The sequence below is a fragment of the Suricata suricatta genome, chromosome 6 (assembly GCF_006229205.1).
Source record: "Suricata suricatta isolate VVHF042 chromosome 6, meerkat_22Aug2017_6uvM2_HiC, whole genome shotgun sequence".
Taxonomy (NCBI): domain Eukaryota; kingdom Metazoa; phylum Chordata; class Mammalia; order Carnivora; family Herpestidae; genus Suricata; species Suricata suricatta.
The window spans coordinates 68,167,448-68,191,824 of NC_043705.1; the positions used below are offsets into that span (position 1 = coordinate 68,167,448).

At 34.6% G+C, this 24,377-nt stretch overlaps 1 protein-coding gene across 7 annotated transcripts in view; it reads right to left on the reverse strand.

The window, feature by feature from the left end:
- The window catches only part of FAM172A (family with sequence similarity 172 member A), a 407,295-nt gene that overhangs the window by 157,344 nt on the left and 225,574 nt on the right, over positions 1–24,377 (reverse strand). For all 7 annotated transcript variants that reach the window (XM_029942608.1, XM_029942614.1, XM_029942612.1 and 4 more), the window contains one exon: positions 12,969–13,088. In XM_029942608.1, coding sequence (XP_029798468.1) covers positions 12,969–13,088 — 120 coding nt within the window. The remainder of the gene's footprint in view (positions 1–12,968; positions 13,089–24,377) is intronic.

Below are 24,377 nucleotides of genomic sequence, written 5' to 3' on the forward strand. Positions count from 1 at the left end.
GCTGCTGCTGCCTTCTGATGTGTGAGACAATCAGAAATGCCAGTTCTATTTAAAATGTTCATTTTCAAAGACACTGCTATGAATTGCTTAGAACTGTTCTTGACCCAACCATGTTTTGAGCACCCCTCTGGACGGCTGAAGGATTATATGTATTCTGTTATAACCACAATGGCAGGGCTTACTGTAAAAGTGAGAGACAACTCTCATACAGCAATCAGATATGAAAGTCTATCGTAAAATCTTGGAGAAATTGTACTCATCATCAAATGTTAAGGGTTATAATATACTAAAGATAGCTAATATACATGTTTAAATATTTGGACATAATACAAGCATAAATATGCCTAATAGATAGATAACCAAAAAATGCAAAAGGTATTGAAACATTGAAAATGTAAGGCTCAGTCTGTAACAATGGTAAAAACTATTATTACGCTACTAATAATATTGAAATTAGGATTTTTTTCCTGAGGTATACAGAGCGGTAGTACAACAAAGGCAATGCACTGGGGCTAGCGATCTCATACCATGTTATGACAATTGTTCACAGGGCACCACTTTCTAGAGAAAGTCAAGGTTTCTTTGTCATTAGCAGACAGGCTACTAGAGTTTTTTTTAAAGAAAATCAACATTTATAATTGTAAAGCATTCCTTGATGTCTTGTAACTGGAAATAAATCATGATAGGGAATTTCTACTCTAGGACAAAGTTGAGGTGCTTTATCTTTCTGACCAGTGCCTCTCCTTTACCAAGGTAAATGTCATTCTTTTCTTCTAATTTGCATGTCTGATTAGTGTAGTAAAGAAATTTGGAGATAAGATGTTAAAAATTAGATGTCAAGATTTATGGAGATTAGGCATGAACTAGGAATATTAAAAATTAGAACAGTTTTTAATCATTCAAGTCAATTATAAAATTGTCACTGAAATATTAAAGAGCAATTTTTATTGTATTCTTATGCTCTTTAATAAACTTCTTTATGAGAAAAATTCAAATAAGCCATGGAAAACTATGAAGAAATCTGAATACATGAATACATATTTAAATAGGCATTTTTATGATATATAACTTACTCAGTTTAATCAGATAAAATATAACTAGTTTTGGGGTTAGGGTCAAGTTTGGCTACTTCCTTTGAGTAGAGATTTCAGTATCTTCCTAGTCATTTTTCTTCATTCACTGTGCAAGTTCCATTAATGGTCCTTCCATGTGTCCAAAATTCCAGGGTCACAGGCAATACCTCCTACACACTCACACATACTTACTCTACATGTCCTGTTTTACATCTTAAATAATAAACTTTGTTCTCTCATCCACCTGCTTTGCTCTATCTTGTAGCTCTATATGAATGCCTAGACCTTACTTTCTTCAACTGACCCACCAAAGGACAAAGTGAGATCTACTTTTAATAACATCTCTACATGAATACACAACCAAATACCATTTATTGAGTATATACTCATAGTAGGTCCTGCCAGGCTAGCAGCATAGTAGGAACCAGAGAAAATAACGAACTTGTGATTTATTCTTTGCTAATTGACAAAAGGACTCTGAGATGACTTAAAGCAAAACAGACACTGAATAAAAGATTGAGGCTGAGAACAATTAATGAAATGAAAAACTAACCTTAGCTCTGGTTTATAGGAGACCAGGATAAAAATGCATTACAGAGTTTTTATTTTCTGATAAAAAGAGTTTATCAATTTATTAACAGAAACAATTCTTCCCAAGTTTGCCTAAGACAAATTTATGTTGTGGATCTTTATATTGGGGGAGTTAACATCTTGGCTATAACACCACTTCACAGACATTGAACTATATATTACTGTTTCTTTAAATGTCCTTCCTATTTAGTCTACCACCTTCTTGAGGCTAGGGATCATGTAATCTAATCTGTTTTCCCAGTACTTACAGAGTGGGATATTCAAATGAAAAAATGAAATAGTATCTTTAATAGTTTTCTAAACCATTTTTTGTTTTGAGGATGTAATATTCAATCCCAAGAAATAATTCCTCTAAAGTCAAACTTATGTGGTCTAGTAAGCTTTACTGTGATCTAAATCTATTCATTGAAAAAGTAGTGAAAACCAGTAACAAAAAAAATGAGGAGAGAACTGACATTATGTATAAGGGTTAAAAGTCCCGACATATAAAAATTAAGATCATAACAGCTTAGAAGAATATCACTTTGTTACTCTGGGCACAGAAGGTTTTACACCCATAGTGTGATCATTTCAGAGCCATGAGAACAAGAAAAATGATAGCTCTTCCAACTTTGTCTTCTTTATTGACATAGGAACCTGATAATTAGGATACCAAGGATAGAGTCAGACTATCTAAATGACCTTAGAAGGTAGTATTCTACTGTATCCCCTTCTGACATAAACCAAATAAATTGAAATTCTGCCTCGATTCATCATTTTATAATCCTTCTGATGTTTTTGCCTACTGCTATATCCTCTTTCTTTATCAGGAAAGGATCCATTTCTAAACCTCTAGCCAAGGTCTGAAGCCTTAAGCCTTGCCTTGTTTATCTCCTTCCCAGTGCTGCATCCTGTTTTGTTTTGTCTTGTTTTCCTTTCCTTCCCTATAATGCATGACATGGGACTATGGTTGGGAAAAAGGTGCTCTTAGAACTAGTGACTACATTCTATTTACTCATTTATCACCCAATGCCTTGTCTGTTCCTTGCAACCAGATTACACCTCCTATGTTTAAACCTGAGTTCACCATGCTCTACTGATGCTCACCTAGTGATGGTTCACTTACTACTCCCTCCAGAGCCATCTCTCCAGCTAAATTAGCTCTTCCTAAACCCATCCTGAACTCTAGTAGGAAGATCTTTGTCCAGATCTGGCTTCTATCTTCATTCTCTCAAGCTGTATCCTAACATGGATCTAGTATGCTTTTGAGTCTGAGTCTACCTAGTTCCTCTGAGTTAATCTGGGTAAATTACTTAATAAGGATTCAGGTGCAACTTCTTCCCCCCCTCCCCAGGTGCAACTTCTAAGACAGAAGTTACATGGTTTGGATTGAAAAATCTTTGTCCTGTAAGAGTGCTTTTTGATTTGTGGTGTCAAATCAGAGGTGTCACTGTGGTCAGGAATCTTATTTGGGTGAGTGCTTACATTGGGTGATTATCATAATGTTATAAGTTTAATAAAACATCTTCTTTATTAACTGAAATGTGCTTTTCTACACATTTCTCTTATAAAAGGTTTACAATAGTCAATCATGCTCTCATACCTGCAGTAAGTTGCAAAATCTCTCATTATGATCTTTTATAATACTAATGGAAAAAGAAGTAATATATCAATTTCTCTGGGTTTTCCATAATGTTATTGTACTCATTTTAAAAACATATTTATTTATTTTGAGAGAGAGAGAGAGAGAGAGAGAGCGAGAGAGAGAGAGAGCGAGAGAGAGCGAGAGCGAGAGCAAGCAGCAGTGGGGGAGAGGCAGAGAGAGAGGAAGAGAGAGAATCCCAAGCAGGCTCCATGCTGTCAGAGGAGAGCCCAGTGTGAGACTTGATCCCATGAACAATGAGATCATGACTTGAGCTGAAATCAAGAGATAACCAAGCTGCTTAACCAAGCCACTTGATGCTTAACTGAGCCATTCAGGTCCCCCTACTGTGCTAATTTTACCAGGTTCCTGGCAGTCTTTGTTGAATCAACAGATACAGTGCCCAATCTTATAGCTGCACAGTCACACGCCAAGACACCTGGATGCAGCACATGTATGTGGACAATGAAAAGCCTGCTCAAAAGGTAACTCTAATGCAGTAATATGGATCCTTTATTTCTAAAATAATTCTTATGAAAGATTGGTGAGGGGCGCCTGGGTGCTCAGTTGGTTAAGTGTCCGACCTTGACTCAGGTCATGACCTCACAATTTGTGAGTTTGAGCCCCATGTTGGGATCTGCGCTGACAGTTTAAAGCCTGGCACCTACTTTGGATTCTGTCTCTCTCTCTCTCTCTGTCCCTTGTCTACTTGTGCATGTGCTCTCTCTCTTTCTCTCTCTCAAAAATAAATAAATATTTTAAAAAACATTAGTTAAATTTCTCCATTTCAGCCTTTTAAACAACCTAATCTTGGTGTGAATGAGGGATATAAACATGAAGAAGCACACAGGTCCTTAGTGGAAATGATTACCAAGAATGGAAATCACAAGTAACATAATACTTAATGGTGAAACAATGAATGCTTTTCTCTTAAGACCAGAAACAAAAGGATCAGAAAAGAAGTAAAATACTTTCATTCAATATTATATGATGCTGAACAAAGAAAATCATAAGAAATTCACACACACACACACACACACACACACACACACACACACCCCAGAACAAATAAATGAGTGCAGCAAAGTTGTAGGATACAAGACCAATACACAAAGATGGTATTTTTACACTAACAGTCAACAATCTGAAAGTGAAATTAAGAAAGACTTTCAGTTATAATAGCATCAAAAATAATAAAATACTGAGGAATAAATTTAACGACAGGAGTGTAAGACCTGTATACCGGAAGCAATACAACATTTTGAAAGAAGACCTAAATGAATGGAAAGCAAGCCTACGTTCATGAAATGGAAGGCAGGATTAGGACGGCCCTACTCCCCATATTGATCTAGACATTTAATCCCAATAAAGATCCAGCTCCCTTTCTTGCAGAGATTTATCCTAAACACATATGGAAAAGCAAGAGACCTAGACTAGCCAAAGCAATCTTCAAAAACAACAAAGTTGGAGAATCCACACTTTTCAACTTCAAAACTCACTACAAAGCTACAATAATCAAGTCAGTGCGGTGACGGTCTAAGGAATGACACATATATCAATGAAATGGAACTAAGAATCCAGAAGCAAACTCTTACATATTTATAGTCAAATGTGCTAAGACAAATCAAAGGGCCAAGACCAAGTTTTTTGACAAATGGTACGGAGACAACTGAATACCCATATTTAAAAGAATGATGTTATACCACACTTCACATAATGTACAAAAATGGAATCAAGTGGCAAAAGCAAAAACTAGATAAATTCAGCTTCATCAGGGGTGGAGGTATAGTGAGATGGAGCAATGCCAATAAGGAAATTATGCTAGAACTGAAAGTTTGTATGAAGAAAATATAGTTGGGAAGACAGAATCAGTAACATTAAGTATTATGTTACTTCAAAGGACATAAGAAAGTGAAAAGGTAATCCAAGGAATGGGAGAAAGTATTTGCAAATCATTTATCTGATAAGGGGCTTGTATCAGAACATAAAGAGAACTCTTACAACTCAACAATACAATGACAACGCAAAAACATGGACAAAAAATTTAAATAGACATTACTTTAAAGAAAATACACAAATGACCAACAAGCACATGAAAAGATGTTTAAAATCATTAGTCATTAGAGAAATGCATATAAAACCCACAATGAGATATTGGTTCACCCCCACTAGAGTAGCAAAAATAAAAAAGACAAATAAAAACAAGTTTTGGTTGCAGAGAAACTGGAACTCTCATATATTGCTAGTGAGACGAAAATGTGGGGAATGCTGGCTAATGGGTATTGAGTTTCTCTTGTGATGATGAAAATGTTCTAAAATTAGGACTGATGTTTGTACAATTCTGTGAATATACTAAAGACCACTGATTTGTATACTTCTAAAAGATGAAGTTTATGGTATATGAATTATATCTCAAGAAAGCTTAATAAATCTTAATTATATCTCAATAAATACATGCTAATTATGTCTCAATTTTTTAAAGTTAATTAAATAAAATAAGCATAGGTAAGCTAATTATTAAGCAAAAGGTAATATTAAACTCATGATGGGAGATGAAATGCAAAATTTCCAAAACTTAGATCATATACTGCTACATAATATGACATGGACATAGTCATAACTTAGTTTCTTCTTTGATTAAGAAGACTATACTTTGAAGAGTGAGTCAAGAGAAGCAATCTTTTCAGTCAGTATAAGGGATGAGGACACCAGTAGAGAGAGACTACAAGAGACTAACATCGAGGACAAAAAGAGTGATACTGTCTGAAGTGAAAGAATGGACGAGGCAGAATTCCCAAATTAGTCGATATTCCAATGAAGGGTACATAGAATGATTAAGTTTAATTAGTAAAGGAGATATTGCTAATGCTCAAACTGTATATATAGGTCAGTTAACTTTGCAGTTTGTGGATATTTAACACTACTCATGTTATTGTAATATATATTGTCTCCAAACTTGGGGAGGACTGGTGGGACAGGAGCAGTTGTTCTAGATAACTTGGGCAAGATAAGATTCGGAGGTAAAAACAAAACTAATTAGTAAAACCAAACTAAAGTTTTCATTTGTGAAACATATAAATACTACAGAAAAATGAGGAGTTAAGTAAGAATACTTTGTGAAAAATCTAGTAAGGAGGGAAATTCTTTCATTTGGGAAGGGGAAATGGCATTAGTAAAAATGAATATATCCTGTGGGCATTTAGACGTATACTCAACTAACACTGATTTAATTCTTAAAAACCAGGAATTAAAGAGGAGGACACACAATAGGGATTTGACCCAAGTTATCATAATTTGTAGGTATCAAAAACTAGGATTCAAACTCAGGCCATCTTCTGAGTTTTGTGTTCTCCTAACACCCTGGGCTTGGAGGCCAGGGGTGGAGGTGTAGTGAGATGGAGCAATGCCAATCATGAAATTAGACTAGAACTGAAAGTTTGTACAAAGAAAAATATAGTTGGAAAGACAGAATCAGATAATACAGAGGGTCTTAAAGAGAGGAGACATGATGCAGTAGATAATTGCACCCGGTGTGATTTTGGAATGGCAGGGTAAAAGAGGTATTTAAATAATATGATCTATGGTGTGGTATACAGCATGAAAGGAGGAGTAAAGATAGCCAGTAGGAAATGGGTAGAGGAGTACAATGACATAGTTGTCAAATGATGAAATTACAGTGGGCACAGAGAAGAAAAGACATGATCACTATTTCAGAGGAAAATACCTGATAAAATGTGTTGGCTGCTTAGAAATGGGACAAAAGGAGAGAAGTTAACATAAATATGAACAATCTCAGTCATCCTCTCAAACAGTGGTCCTCCTAATATTTATTAAAAATTATTTGAATAAAAGTTAAGAAAATCAAACCCCAATACGAAGGTAACTCCTGTGGAGTTTATTAACAAATCACATGGGTACATATAACTTTCTTTTCCTTTTCATTGTTTTTATCATTTCTTAATTTTAATTTTTAAATGTTTATTTTCGAGAAAGAATGGGATAGAGAGAGAGAGAGAGAGAGAGAGAGAGAGAAAGAGACAGTGTGAGCAGGGGAAGGGGTAGGAAAGAGAGAATGAATCTGAAACAGGCTCCATGCTCTAGGCTGTCAACAGAGAGCCTGATGTGGGGCTTGAACCCACGAACTGTATGATCATGACCTGAGCTGAAGTTGGATGCTTAACCGACTAAGCTACCCAGGCACCCCTCTCCTTTCCTTTTTAAAACTCAGACTTGATGGGGTGCCTGAGTGGCTCAGTTGGTTAAGTGTCCGACTTCAGCTTAGGTCATGATCTCACTGTCTGTGAGTTCAAGCCCCATGTTGGGCTCTGTGCTGACAGCTCAGAGTCTGGAACCTGCTTCCGATTCTGTGTCTCCTCTCTCTGCCTCTGCCCTATTCACGCACTCTGTCTCTCAAAAATAAATAAAAATTAAAAAAATAAAACTCTGATTTGATCTCTCAATTAATCATTTATTATTAATCATAATTATTATTTTAAATTAACAATTATTAACTGCACAGCATGTGCAAACATTTCCCCCCAAAACCTACATATCTGCATAATCATTGTTTATTATTCTTTATCTGTTGTGCTTGGATTCCTTTTACACACACACTTTGCTATGCTTCTGTAGGTGTGTAAGGGGGAAGGATATACTATACCCTTTCTCTTCTCATTCAATGTTCTGGAGCCAGTATCACTAAGCCATGCAGAATCTGTCTCCTTAACATTTTGAATGTGTGCTTCTACTTTACCACCCCCACTGCTTCTTTATAAGTAAAGCCCATTCTTTGGATCTTCCTTATATTCTTGCAACTAACTCCTAAAATGTTCAATCAATCAATCAAAAGATAGTATTTACATTATATGCAAGGCATGGAATAAAACTGAATAGAGAAGACAAAAATAATATAATCTCTGGTTCCTCTCTTTAAGGAGCCTACAGAATAGTCAGAGAAACTAAATTGTCTTCCTATAAAATAAGTAAAAAATTAAGGTAGCATTCCATACAACAAGTTGTAATCATACCATACATTAACATGCTGTTTGCATCATGGAGGCAACCAAATCAGAAATTCAAACTATATGACAAATGGCAACTTATTTTTACTAAAATTTAAACCAGGCTTGTAAGAAGTGGCTTTAGCCTGAATTATTTTGATACTAACATGGCTCGTTTTTGTTTGTTTTGTTTGTTTGTTTGCTTTACCCTTTACTTTTTCTACCTCTCCTCAATTCTTGATTCTCAGTAGCCCAACTTTTAGCTATTCCCACTGACCACATTACTACCAGTATCTATATACTAGTACACAGATATAGTCCCAATATCTAATTTATTTTGTTCTTTCTAGACAAAATGTAACTGTTGCTTCTTTAAGGTCATAGTTAGCTGATGTCTAAAAGGTACAAATAAATACTTTTAGTCCCACTCCATTTTCTCTTCAGCGTCAATCCAAATCGTGCTCCAGGGGATTTTAAAAGATTGACTCAGAGTGGACTGAGCTTGGGTGTCCTCACACAGCTAAGTCCAAAAACTAGTCCTCTATCAGCTGCTGAAGGTCAGCTCAGGCTGCCTGAAGGCTAGGGAGCCCAGCGTGGAACAATGGCAGGGAAATAGCGTTCCCTTCAGTCCTTAATTCACATGCAAGTGAGGTGCCAATCAAGTGCTGACAAGCATGGAGAAACCAAAATCAAAAGTGGGTAGAGATACACTTTCAAAAGGAGCAGTTTTCACACATTTTAAGTGATGTTTTTAGTGGTGGTTGTGAACATATGACTAATAATATGGAGAAGGAAATAAAAGTCATGAGAAAAATCATCATTTTATATCAGCTAAGATGATTCAATAAACTAATGAAATATATTGGTTAAAATTGTTTAATGTGTTTTATAAAAATATCAATACTCTCACTTTGATTAAAGAAATCTGAATGGAAATTGATTTATTGAGCACTGCAAACATGGAAGGTAAGGTGAGCTGAGACTGGAAACTGGGCATCGACAAGGAAAGCTAACCTATTTCCAAATAAAAGAAAATTTTAAGGTTGCTTGATTTTGTTGAACTATCAGCTAGAAAGAAAGACAAGACCAAAGCACTTTGAAATGACTAACAATGTAAGCAATAGAATCACTTCATCAAAGTGGCTAGTGAAAGAGATGATAAACAGCTTAAAACTGTGTTGTTTTTTCATGACAGTTTCTAACAAATGAGCTTGAATTTTTAACAACTAATATAAGGCAAAAGTAAACTGCATCATTTCTAGAGGCCTTTCTGTCTGAGTTTGGTAAGCCCATTCTGGTTATGACTACTCACTCTATCATGTATAAAACAGAATTAAAAAAAAATTTAAGACTTTGTAAATGATGGTTTAATAACTGTAACTCTATTGACACTATTTTAAATATACAGAAATACACAGAAAAGATAACATAGGGAAGATATATTACTTTAAAAATTCATTACTAATTCATAAAATAAATAGTTCTTCTCTTTTGTCTTCAATGAGTGAATGCTGGAATTGCCACCAGAACTGTCTTATCAATATCTATTTTTCATGGATCACAGAAAGTTTAGAGAATCAGAAGTTCGAGTTGTTACCATATGGTGATTATAAATGCAGTGAATAGGATATTTTTAATATTACTTTTCTCATGATTTTTGTAAACTGTATACTGTTTTTATGACATTAGATCTGATCAAGTTCTAAGATTTATTACCATAACATGAGTATAGCTTTTGAAAAATAAATCTCTTAATTATGATTTAATGTATTTTTCAGGAGAAACTCAACACTTTGAGATGGGACATAATCATAAATATTCTGTTTTCAAAAACAATTCGCAAAATATGAAAGTTCTACAAATACTTTGTGCTCTAAACGTGAAAGTCATTTATTTTCAGATATCTATTAGCAGCACATTTAATTTTAAACAATTATCCACAATTTTAATTTAATTTAATGGCAAGATACATTTTAAAATATGAGAATGGTAGAAAAACTCCATGCATTCCAACATGATGCTACAAACTAGGACTATTCTAAAAAGAAGAGGTTGAGGGTGGAAAGAGATAGAGAGAGAGAGACGTGAAGGTTGAAAGAGAGAGGAGGGACTGAGGAGAGAGCCTTTAAAGAAGAGTGAAATTTTATGACAATTCAAAAAAAAGTTAAACTTTACTGAAATCTAAAAGATTTAATGTCTGATGTGTATAATGTACTACTGAGACAGAATTCTAAAATGTAATTTAACATTTTCACAAATCACTGTCTTGTAAAGTTAATACTAATACTCTGAATCCATGTAAAACAATTTCATATATTACACTAATGTTGAAAAATCGCAAGAGAATAAGTATTTGTCAACATTTTAAACACCATGATTTCCCACCTAAGAATATCAGGAAGACTAGAAAAGAATATTATTCAGCTTTCAGCAAAAAGCAAAGGTTTAAAAATATTTCATTGTTTTCTGTTGTTTCTTTACAAATGCTATCATTTAAAAATCTTTTTGAAATTAAGTAGAAACATAGTGGCCTTAAATATATTAATCAAGCTTTGTCAAAAATTTCTGTAAAAGTCATCAGCAGTTGTTGTTGTTGTTGTTATCTGCTTAGAGGAATCTATTTTATTAGGTCAGAAACCACTTTTTCTTCAGTTGCCACCATGTGTACGCCCCTATTACACCCCCCATCAAAGTTACTTCACAAAAAGTAGCAAATGTTATGCAGCTTAGATGATCACCATTAATATTTTCAAACCTAAACAAGGTACATTACATTAAATAGACTTCTCAGTCCTGGTGTTGGCTGACAGATATGTGATGTGCCAGTGGTTATATTCTATTCCTCCTCCCATGCATGCACCTCCTGCAGAGATAGCAGACTACAGAAGCTGACCCTCACTGAGACCATCTTGTCTCTCTGACAAAGCTCCTTTTTAACTTCTTACTTACTGGTTACTTCCTGTGATGGAGAAAAACTTTAGCTCAGCTTGTGATAATTTCACAGGCCCTGAGGACCCTGACCCTAATAGCCTCAAGGTCAGAAGTCAAGTCTTGTTCTGAAACATCTGTGTGCTTTATATTAAAGTGGAACAAAAGTGGAGAAATATCCACCAGTGTGTGACAAGAAGGAAAGGCAAAATAGGACTGACACACTGGTCATCTGTTACTCTGGCATCTTAAGTTCATTTTGAGGACTGTCCAGTATTCGCTTAAATTTCAAATTTGATGTATAAAAGGAGTTTTTTTTCAAACTGTCTTAAAGTAATAAATGGGAATTTATGTTTTACAATAATCTGGAATTTGGTTAATCTTGCAGTCTTCCATATATATTCTGAGTTACTCTACAAGCCAATGAAATTTCATGTGTTAAGTAATTTAATGGCTTACAAAGAAAACCTAGGGTGCATATATATATATAAATACATATACATATATATATATATATTTATATACACACATGCTATATGTATATGCATCAGGGCGTATATATAGATCTCTATCTATAGGGTCTGGAGAAAACTATTTGAAAGACAACATCCTCATACTAGAATGATAAAGAACTATTGTAAAATATCCATTATATATTAAAATAAATAAATGCAGAATTAAAAGTGCTTGAAAATAATTTCTGAAAACTGAAATTGATTTAAAAAAAAATAAAAGGTTTAACTTATTTATTGACCTTAAGACAGCATAAGCATTTGAGATTTTAGGTCAGCTAAAGTATTCCCAGGTGTCACCACCAGTTTTATATCTAAATCATGTGGGTAAGCAATAAGGTGTGGGAGGTTGAAAAGGCCATGAAAATATATCTAATTTCCACAACAAAGAGAAAAGCATACCAAAGTTTAGAAACATAAAAGTTAGACAACCAATGCTGTGCGCCTGCTTTTGATGTCCATGTTAGGCTATTTGGATTTAAAATGATCACATGCACTGTTATCAAATGAATCATTTTATTACAGGAGCACTGGTACCTCCCTGTAACATGAGGTTTATGGACACGGAGACACAAATTCTTAGCGCCTTTTTTGGTATTAAACACATCCCCTTAACCATTCACACTGGCACTAGGTGTGGCACTTATAACACCACAAATGATATAAAATTTTTAAATCTTGATCATTTTCCCTATAATGTATACAATCTTAACTCCAAGAATCAGATTACTTTGTAATGTAAAGATTATTATGGCCAAACCATGAATTTCACTTAGCAGATTAATGGAATCTTTCTGATGGTTTTATTACTAACTATATGAATTCTTATCAAGTACTAATTTGTAGAGGTAAAAGTTAAAGATAAACAAAATATTCTCCAATATTCAATAGGCCTCTATTTTTTAAATAGTTTATACATAACATCAGCTTCAATCATGTATACATAAAACAGGAAACATAAGTATCATAAAATGTAGGAAAATGGTCTATAATGTAGAAACTAAGAAGTAACATGTAAATAAGGAGTAGGCAAAGGCCTTCTGGTTAGCACTGAAAAGCTCTGCCATAATAAAATAAGTGAGTATATGCCTTTTAAACATTATAAAATTACTTACTCAAAATATTTTATTTTCATCCTTTATAAAGTAATTTAAAGTAATGATATCAATTAGAAGTGACTGGGGGGAAGGGATAAGCCTGTGAAGACTTTGGGAATTAAAAACAGAATTAAATGTGCACTCACCAGTTCAACAAAAGCAAGTCCTCCATAGCTGTGAGCAACGAAAAACACATTCTCAGCTGCAGACTGGGCTATGAAATGGTCCCACACATAGACTGCATGTTCTTCAGGAGAACCATTTTCCTATGCAGAAAACAAATATCCTATATTATGTAGTGTATCTAATTATTATCATAGAAATAAAAAATTACATTATATACTTGCTTACATAGATCAAGAGATAAGATGGTTATAGCTCTTTGAAAATAATATCAATACAAAGGAAATACCACTGAAAATTCAAATTAAAGGATAAGGATTAAAGTATTAGTGATTACTGCTAAGCGTAATTGCTACCATAATCTTCAAAAACAAAATATTTAAAATAACCATATTTTGAGGGGAAATTACATTCTGGGTATATCTGAGGTATTAAAATATACATATATATACTTAGAATTGGATAGCAGAAAGTTACAGTGCTCTGAGGGTAGAAGAGTGTTAACACTAAAAATTCAGTTACATTTATATCTGAAAATATTTCTGCTATACATAAATCTATTTTTTAAATTAAAAAATATTAAATATCTCTATAAGCTGAAAATAAGCAGAAAATTACTAACAAGTATTCTCTATTAAAACTATCTTAGAATACTCTTTTTTTTATAAAAGTGTTTTCCATACATACTTTATTTCGAGAACTGGGAGAAATCTAAACATATAAACCCAGAGACTTCTATATTTCTCCTAACTTGGTAAACCCTAGCATATGCATATTACTCTAATTCCAAAAGTTCTATAATAATTTCATTTTGTTGTATTTATTTTGATAGTTGATACATGTTGTGATTAAAGCTGAATCTGGATAATGTGAAAAAAGAAGAAAAAAAAAACCAACCCAAAGAGCTAAGTAATACTGGTCAAAATACAAACTGATAAAAACTAAAGCAGATTATGAAAATGTTTTGTACAAAGAGTTGTTTGTACCAAAGACTAATTCCCTAAAACTGTCCTGATATTAGGCAATGAACACAATTTATTCATATTTTCCAGATTAGAAATTTTATAGTGTCATATTAAGGTCCACAATATGACTTTCCTTGCCACCTAGAAGCCATTGTTCCCTGGTGTCATTCTGTGACCTAAATTTCTCTTCAAAGATCCAAACCTGTACATATTCAAGTGCTTGATGGATTTCCTTCTGGATGTCCCACAGATACTTCAAACTCAATCCAACATTGCACTAGACATTCTCTCTACAAACCTATGTCGCTGCCTTTGCTCCACATCTCTAGTCAAAATCTGAGCATCTTTTATTACTCTCTTGCTCAAGCTCCACATATATATTCAAACAATCATTAAAATCCCATTGATGCCTCCAGCTGTATCTTAAATGCATCAATTTCTCTCTTTTCTCATTTCCTCTGGCATAGCTCAAACCACTATCATTTCACAAGTGGATGACTACAATGGTCTCCAGTCCAGTTGTACTATTTTTAGGATTGCCCATCTATCCTCTAATTCTGTAGTAAGAATAACGTTTTAAAAATCAAATATGAACATGTTGCCATGTTACTAAGTCCCTGCTTATAGACCCATCAAAACTGATTCATTGCCATCAGGATCAAATTCAAACTCTGTGTGACATTGAAGACCTTTCATAATCTGCTTCTACCATCAGCTGCATCTCTTACCACTGCTCTGCAATATAAGGTGACCAAAAGGACACCGTTTCCCCTTAACCAGAGACCACAAAGAACGCTGTCTGCGTTCCAACCTCAGGGGACCAGCTTCCTGACTGTGCCGAACTTTGTTTTCTCTGGGCTATACCCTCTGTTTGGAAAGTAACTCTTGGGCTCTGCCCTCACTTCGCCCACCATCTTCACCTGCATAATTTCTGTTTTTCAAAATAAAACAAGAGTTCATCATATATCAAAAGTCTTCCTGATCACCCCCAAGGCTGGGAAATGTCCTACAGCAATATCTCATGCATGCTGCCATTATTGCATTGAATACTTTTTACTGTTATTGCTGGTTAGATTATCAAAGTCTTGAAGCCAAGAGCTATGTCTTGTTCATTGAATCTTAGCGTAAGAAATAAATAATGAAAATATAACACATTGTTTCAGGTTGACTGCTTACAACCTTCAGTCATATACTAAAATACAAATATACTGTAAAGATATCTACTGGCAATGTGCATATGAAATTATCCATATTTAATGTGCATAAAATAAATAAAAGAATAATAATTGGAAACTATGTAAGGCATTTTTGGCTTCATAATTTACCTTTCATTAGTTTAAAAAGTAGAAAATGGTCACCATAAAATCAGCATAGTGGTTAACTCTAAGGAAAAGAGATAGTTGTAAACAGGAAATAGACTTTTAGTGGCTGGCAGTGAATGGAGTGGTATTTACACAGGTGTATTCTTTATAGTGATAGTTAAACTTACTAATACAATCTTAGCACTTTTCTGTACATGTATGTAGAGTGACCATAGAATTTTCTACTCAAATCTCTGAGAACAAAAAAGGGTATAATGAGGTATTGACTGAGAGAACAGGTCTAAATTGGGACTATCCAGAGAAAACACACACACCTGGTCGCCCTAATTATTTATATCTTACAATGAAAGAAATATAAAAATAAAATATGAAGAAAGATAACAGAGGTTCTACTGTTGACAGCTGGCAGACCTAACAATCTTACATAACTGCAATGGCTCTAAATACCCTTTATGTGGAGAGAATAAAAACATACAGGAGATTAACTCTGTCCCCTTAGGCTTTGAGCTAGAAATGGAGGGGTACGGATAAGAAGTAAGTCACAATTCTGGCCTTTAATGTGTTTGCAAGTTCATGAGGGTGTTAACGCGTAAAGATAAAAGAGGCAGTAGTGTGTGTGGAGTATTATTTTCTCTATTCCTGGCAGAATGTCTTGACACCCAGTCCTATGGGCCCATTATAAATCCGTACAATGTGATCTCAGCGAGGTCTTCCATGCTGTCTTCCCACAGTCACCAACTCTTCCTTTACACTGTTGAAATCCAATCTGTCCCATCCCTTCGATTCCCCTCTCAGTTTGGGTCTTCTTACAAGATTCTCAACTATTCTTATTTATTCTAGTTTTTCCCTTTACTGTGTTGCCAGATCAATCTTCCTGAAGCCTGGCCCTGATCAACCATTCTCCAGCCCGAAAAAGTCATTTACTGGAATGGTTCCAATTGCCTACAAAGAACCTGGAACTCTTGGCCAACATCTTCTCTAAACCGATCTTTCAAGCCTCCTTCTCATTATTTCCAGGGACCTTGTATTCATGCTCCAGGAAAATTTGGATTATACTTTAATACAGATGGTATCAACTTACGGTGGTTAGACTTAATGCTTTTTTGACTTTTTGATGGTATGAAAGCAAGTAAAAACTGCACTATGAATTCTGACCTTTTCCTCGGCTCATGATGCGCTGTACGATATGGAGCTGGGTGGTGGCAGTGAGCCACAGCTCTGGCAGCCACGTAATCACGAGGGTGAGCAACCAATACACTCACAACCATTCTACACGCTCACAACCTCTCTGTTTTTCACTTTCAGTATAGTAGTCAATAAATTATATGAGATATGCAACATTTTATTTTAAAATAGACTTTGTGTTAGATGATTTTGCCCAACTGTAGGCTACTGTGAGTGTTCCTAGCATGTTTAAAGTAGGCAAGGATAAGTTACGATGTTCAGTAGTTTAGGTGCATTAAATGCATTGCTGATTTACAAAGTTTTCAACTTACAACAGGGTTTTGTATTTTTAATGTTTATTTATTTTTGAAAGAGAAAGAGAGACAAAGTGTGAGTGGGGGAGGGGCAGAGAGAGGGATACACAGAATCCAAAGCAGGCTCCAGGCTCTGAGCTGTCAGCACAGAGCCTGACATGGGGCTTGAACTCATGAACCGCGAGATCATGACCTGAGCTGAAGTTAGACGCTTAACCAACTGAGCCACCCAGGTGCTCCCCAACTTACAAAAGTGTTTATTGAGATGGAACTCCGTTGTATGTCAACGAAGAGCTGTGGTCTGAAAACCCCAAACAAAACTCTACCATGAAATTCAGTCTGAGTTCTCATGACGCAGCTCATATTAGGCAAAACATAAAAGGCACAGAACACATCCAAAGTAGCAGTTCAGTTATTCACATATGAGTAATAAAGACTACTACTCAGGGTGATAGTAGAATGAATGGAAAGGAAGGGATGGAATGAGTCATTACAAAGGAAGAATCGGCAAAACTTTGTGACTCACAGGATATGAGGGAAACTACCAACCAGGCCCAAATGACCCATCAATGATGGAAGGGGAGCTAAGAAACAACAGTTCTTTCCACTATTCACAAATAACACTACAGATTTCAGAGATTAGTATCATAGCTGAGTCTTTCCTTCTCCGTCTATGGAGACAATATCTGTAATAGTGGCCCGTCAGCAGTAGGAAAAAGAAACCTCAAGTATCCATGTGCCCAAGTACTCAAACATTTTTAGCCTGATTCTAAGGTTATCAAATGTCTCTCCACCTTTAGATTTTAAAACCAAATGTTCTAAAAAGTGAGACCCAATTGAAAAAAACGTCTACGATACCTAGTTAAGGAGGCCATATATACTCACAACTAAACAGTTACACAAGACTATTCTGGGCCATGCTTGACATCTATTGATCCAAAAAAGATACAGGGTAGGAGTCACAGTTTGCCAGCAGGGTAGCACCAGCCATTCCTTTTAAGCGGGAGCTTTGCAGAAGCTCCTGTAGCAGATCAGATGGTCTTTCAGGAGTTACTGTCTTTGGACCATGGAATACTAGTTCGAGTGTGAAAAAATCAGACTCACTTTGGGCAGATACAAGAGTTATCCCTGCCTTGACAGTCTTATACCACAGAGAAGTTAATACCTCTTGCAACAACTCCATAGGCATTGCTTCCAGGATCCCTGTCTGCAAGGGACATACCCAATTATAGAAGTTCTACCCTCAGGGAAGATCAAAGCTCTGATATTTGTTATTCCTTCTAATCCAGAAGCAGTTTACCAATCAGGGGTCATTTTCTACTATAGGCAATGTGCCCTAGCAACTGGTCACTTAGAGTGGATGCTATTATGGTATGCTTCCCAGTATCCCCTCTCTGAGGCAACTTATACCCAATGACTGACCAAAATGACATGGATCTATCCAGGCTCTCTCTCTTGCCTCAAGGCAAGACATCTCTGAAAAGCCATACCAAATCCGGAGATCACCAATGGAGTTAGATGAGGTCTTTGTCTGATTGTACTGCAATTCAACTGCTTCAGACAAATTCTATTTTTTAAACTCCCCCACAGGTGTTGATTCCAAGAGAACTCCCCAACAAACTTCCTGCATGCACCTTCAGAATCTGTTCCTGCGAAATCCAACTTAAGATACCATCTTATCAAGATTTCAAGGTTATAGGGGTAGAAACCTAACTGAAGGTCAGATCTCATGTAAAAGGGGAAAAGATTTTGCTAACCTTTGACCCACAACATCTTACAAGAAATATATGGAAAGAACACATGTTTTTACATGAATTATTATCCTGCCTATGTTTAAAACTACCACAAAATATTATTGGTTCAACGTTACCTGTCACCTCTACTATTAAACTGAATCCTGTATTATTTGATTGGTTCTTCTCTATCCTGCTATTTCTTTAATCTGCCATTGTCGCTTCCCCTTTCTTCTAGAGTATTAACAATTTGATTCTCTTTTGGATACAAAGTATAATACAAGGCATGCTATAGGCATTTAAGAATAACTAACAATATTGTTGACAAAATGTTATGAAGATGGTTTCAAAACCAAGGCAAAGGAGTACTTACACTCTATTTCAGGAATCTGCAAAGTGGCAAAAAACTGATGTTTAAAGATGTTCATCACTGTCTCATTTATTAAAGCAAAAATGTGGGTAAAGCTTAAATGTCCAATAAATATAGAAAAAAAGATTTAAGTAAATTATAGTTTATCTAAGGAAATATTATGTAGCTATTCAATGAACTTATAAAGTGATACATGCAGTTTACCTAGTAAGTGGCATAATTTTCACTATATAAAAAGGCATGAAAAAGAATAGAAGAAATAAAAAATATGAAAAGCAGCTGAGCTGCCTATGGATAGTGGAATTATTAGTATTGTCTATATTTAGCTTCTTTACATTTTTCTAAACTTTCAAAAATTCTTACAAAGTACATTCTTTTTGTGATAAAACAAGTGAATAGCAAAGACATTTAAAATTCTACTGAATGACTACTGTTGGCTTCTTAAGGGGAATCAGCATCTGAGCGGGGTCTTCATATCTAAACATTCTAATATCTGGTCTGAAACCACTGCACATTCACAAGCAGTAAACTAGAAGAGTTATTTCAAATAGATTTAAGAGTAAGGTTTAAGATAGCTGAAGTTTGGGAGTAGCTAAAGAAATGAAAAAAATGCAAAAAATTACTAGAGCATGTACAATGCAATAGTCTAGAACTATTGTAACTGAGCAAAATGGGAGCAGTACTGCATATAAAGAACAATAGCAGGAAAAACAGTGATCCTGAATCCTCATAAGAAAGTTAATGATGTTGTGTGAATTCCTATTTTCAAAGGTCTAGTGACTTACAATTAAAAAACAGTTGTATTCAAAATATTTTTTTTTTATCAACATATGATGTTTGGAGAACTGGACAGCAACATGCAAAAGAATGAAACTGGACCACTTTCTTACACTATACACAAAAAATAAATTCAAAACGGATGAAAGACTTAAATGTGAGATGGAAAGGGATCAAAATCCTAGAAAGAAACAGAGGCAGTAATCTCTTTGACATTGGCTGTATCAACTTCTTACTAGACAATGTCTTCAGAGGCAAGGGAAACAAAAGCAAACATGAACTATTAGGACTTTATCAAGATAAAAAGCTTCTGCAGAGTGAAAGAAACAACAAAACTAAAAGGCAACTACAGAATGGGAGAATATACTTGCAAATGACATATCGGTTAAAGGGGTCAATATCCAAAATCTGTAAAGAACATATCAAACATATCCACCCAAAAAACAAATAATCCAGTTAAAAAATGGGCAGAAACCATGAATAGACATTTTTCAATGAAGACATCCAGATAGCTAATAAACACATGAAAAGATGCTTAACATCACTCATGATCAGGTAAATACAATCAAAACTATGATGAGATACTACCTCATATCTGTCAGAATGGCTAAGAGTAACAACACAGGAATGACAGATGTTGGCGAGGATGCAGACAAAGGGGAACCCTCTTACACTGCTGGTGGGAATGCAAACTGGTGCAGTCACTCTGGAAAACAGTATGGAGATTCCGCAAAGAGTTATAAATAGGACTACCCTACAACCCAGCAATTGCACTACTAGGTACTTATCCAAAGGATACAAACATACTGATTCCAAGGGACACACCCACTCCAATGTTTAGAGCAGCATTATCAACAATAGCCCAATTACAGAAAGAGCCCAAATATCCATTGACTGATGAGTAGATAAAGAAGATGTGGTTTATACATATATACAATGGAATATTACTCAACCTTCAAAAAGAATGAAATCTTGCCATTTGCAATGACATAGATGGAGCTACAAAGTATTATGCTAAGTGAAGTAAGTTAGAGAAAGACAAATACCATAAGATTTCATTCATATGTGGTATTTAAGAAATAAATCAGATGAACATGGTGGAGGGAAGAGGCAAACCAGGAAACATACTCCTAACTATAGAGAACAAAGTGAAGGTTACTGGAGGGATGGGTTAAATGGGTGACGGGTATTAAGGACGGCACTTGAGATGATACTGTGTGTTATATGTTTAAGTGATGAGTCACTAAGTTCTATACCTGAAACTAATATTACATTGAATGTTAACCAACTGGAATTTAAAAATTTAAAGAAAAAAATATCATTTAAAAAACAGGTGATAAAGGAGAAAAATCTTGGCTATAAAAAAGTTGACTTTCATATGTAACTAGTTCCCAAGGCTTTCACAAAATTATAGCACTTTACTATTCACTTTTCAAGAGAGCCAGATCCCTACCATTTTAAGATACTAACAAATCCTGCCAAATATTTATTGCCTCCTATGGTAGTACAGGAAATAATAAACTGAGAGTGGTTTTTAATATATATTTCTAACATATTACATTACTAAAATCCCCATTTTATAAATGTGGTGATGCTATTGTAAGGTAAAAAAGTTGTGTTATTTCCAATGTGCAGTCCACACTGTCCACAACCATTACCTATTTACAAATCATAATCTGGACAGTGCATATTACCATAATGTATTTTGAAACTAAACAGATTTCAATAAGAAAAGACTTTCGTAATATGCTTCAATTACAGAAATGCAAACATACTAAATCTGTTCAATAGGTTTCTCCATCATATCAGAGTCCATTTTGTACTAACTTCAATCTAAATTTAATTTTAGAATATGCAAACATACGAAGCACATGAAAAGAAGTAAATCTATTAATTAGAGTCTGCTGGTGGCAGAATGCACAGGATATTTACACTGTGGAACTGGGCTGTACTCAGAGTACAGGTTGCATTTCCTGATGTACTCTTGCCATCATTAATTGTTAAATGCCAAACAGAAGTGATGCAGTAACCAAAGCCTTATCACGTATGCCAGATTCTACTATTGAGGCACTGCAAAGTCTGCATTTATGATGGACTACCTGAGCTGATAACACATGGAATTATCTAAACAACATTTGCATATTTGTGTAATTATTTTCTAAGGTTAATTAGCTCCTGTAAAGCATTTCGCCCTTTGAGACTGCTTACAGTGACAGGTTCACATATTTTCTGAACCATTGCCAAATTTGACAGATTTTTTTTTTCAGCTAACCTGTTGCTACAAAGTTATAAAATGAATGCTCCTATAATATATACTTTAAACTTATAACTGATTTTAAGAAAAATAAAGTGAAAATTCATAAACTGAAGATTTTTTTAAATGTCCAATTTTAAAATAAAAATGTTAAGATTATTTTATTTTACTTTATATCTTTCTGTGTTTATACTGGTAAGTGTACTTACTAAGAAAATTATATATACTAAAATCTAGCAGTTTTGATTTTAAACTAGAATACACCCATGTCACCACTTTCAGCTGAGTCACATGTCACACATACATACACTCCTACCCCCTCCCCAGCATTCCTGAGCACTATCGCTGATTTGTTTTTTACATGGAAGACATCAACTGGAGAAACAACACTAATATGAAATCTATACCTTCTATACATTTTTATGGCCAAATTTACAAATCAAAATTCTTTCTTTTAAAAAGCTAAGACTTTTCATTAGATAAAATGTTATCTCCATGAAATCTAAATGGAGGTAGATAACCCAAGTCAAATGAATTTCTGAGGATGCAAAATGTACATGACCATCTTGCACCCAACTTTGGTAGCAACTGGTACAAAATGAAAGAAAATTAACATTTTTAGGAACTGGCCAGTTCAGTAACCTTCTAGAAGAAATGAAACACAAATACCATATGACCCTAACCTAGAAAGATATACACAAAGCGCTTATATGCTTTAGCTTTAAACTTTTAGATGATTCTGTTAAGAACTGTGTACATGAACAAATTACAAATTATTTACTAGTACAGAACAAACATAAAAACAGCTATGTGTAGAATACATTGTATTTCACATGAGATATATTTTAATTTTAATCCATTTAAATAGTTTGGATTAAAAATTTATCTTCATTTTGGCATATTTTAAATGTGTGATCTTTTAAAAAGTATGTTTTTGTGTTTACCACTGATTAAAGGACTAGGGGTATGTATAAATGGATAATAACTAATGGTACAGCATACATACAATAAAAACACCTTCAAAGTAAAGCACCTTTATTTTGTTTTTAAATATTAAGTTGATTCATATGAAGTTACCAATATTTAGACATTTTTGACCTTAAAAAGTGGCAATTTCCTACCATTCAATCTTAAATATAATGAAAATAGACAAAAGAATCCATAAGTTAGAGATATCTTGAAGTTATCAACTTTTGCCTACATTTTAGGTGTCAAGATATTATTGACAGCTATCAATCTTAAAGACAGATACAAGGCTATGTTACTTGTCAATATGGCTACATTAATAAATTATAAATGGCTATGAACACAATGAACATAACTGACAAAAGAAAGGATCAGTATTCAGAAGTGTATAAAAGATATCTGAATTTCACATATCTCAAGCTTAGCATGTCCAAAAGCAAAATCTGAATTGGTTTTCTCATCTTGCTAAATGGTACCTCCACCCCACCCAGGTGTTCAAGCCAAAAATCTAGAGGTCATCCTTGACATTTTCCTCTTCTCCTATCTCTCAATTTATCCAATTGAATTTATCCTCCAAAATGTTTCTAGAATCCATAAACTTCTAATTTCCATGCTGACTACCCCAGCCCAAACTATCCCCATATCTTGACTAGGACATTTACCACTTGAACAAGCTATATGCTCTCCCTCATTTAATCTGATAATCACATTATGACATAGATGCTCTAAATATCCCAATTTCTAGAGAGTAATGAATTTGCTTGATGTGATACAACTTGTCAGACTGCAAGCCAATCTGTCTAGTCCTGGCATCTGAACTACCTATCCTGTTAAGTCATACTGGGCTGATGTCAACCTTGTTTGTTTTTTTTCCAGTTTTTGTTAGTCTGCTTTAATATAAAGTTGAAACAACAATTAACTGTCAAGAAGTTGGTTAAAAAAAAAAAACCTAACTATTTACAGCCCACTATTTATGGAAATGGTGCAAAATGCTTTAGGATTGTGCCACAATTACCAATAAATGGGGGTAACCTGGAATGGAAGGCAGATAGGGCTGTTAGGATTCTTAGATTCCAAAACTATGCTCCTAAGCATTTCCAATAAAGTAAACACTAGTGATTCTATTCACTCTAATAAAATTTAGGCTTTCATCTCTTAGTGGAATCTATAGTACAATCATAATAATGCTTCTAAAGCACATGTTGAGGCAGGCACAGTTCTAAATACTTTATAAATAGTAACTCACTTAATCCAGACAACAATCCTATGAAGTATGTACTATTATTATCTGCATGATCAGATGCAAAGGCAAAGAATGGTTAAGAAACTTAATCTAGAAAATTGCTAGTATATGGCAGAGCCAGTGTTCAAACCTAGGTAGTCTGAGCACCGCCCCCTGCCTTATATGTAATCTCAATTACTGTATACTGCATCATTGAAATACATTTAATATCCTTCCCTCTATGTAGGCATAGCCAAAGTTATTGCTCTTTATAGCAATGAACCAAATGGTTAAGAGCTTTTAAAAAAAAAGGACAAAAGTATTGCTTATACAGATAACATGGAC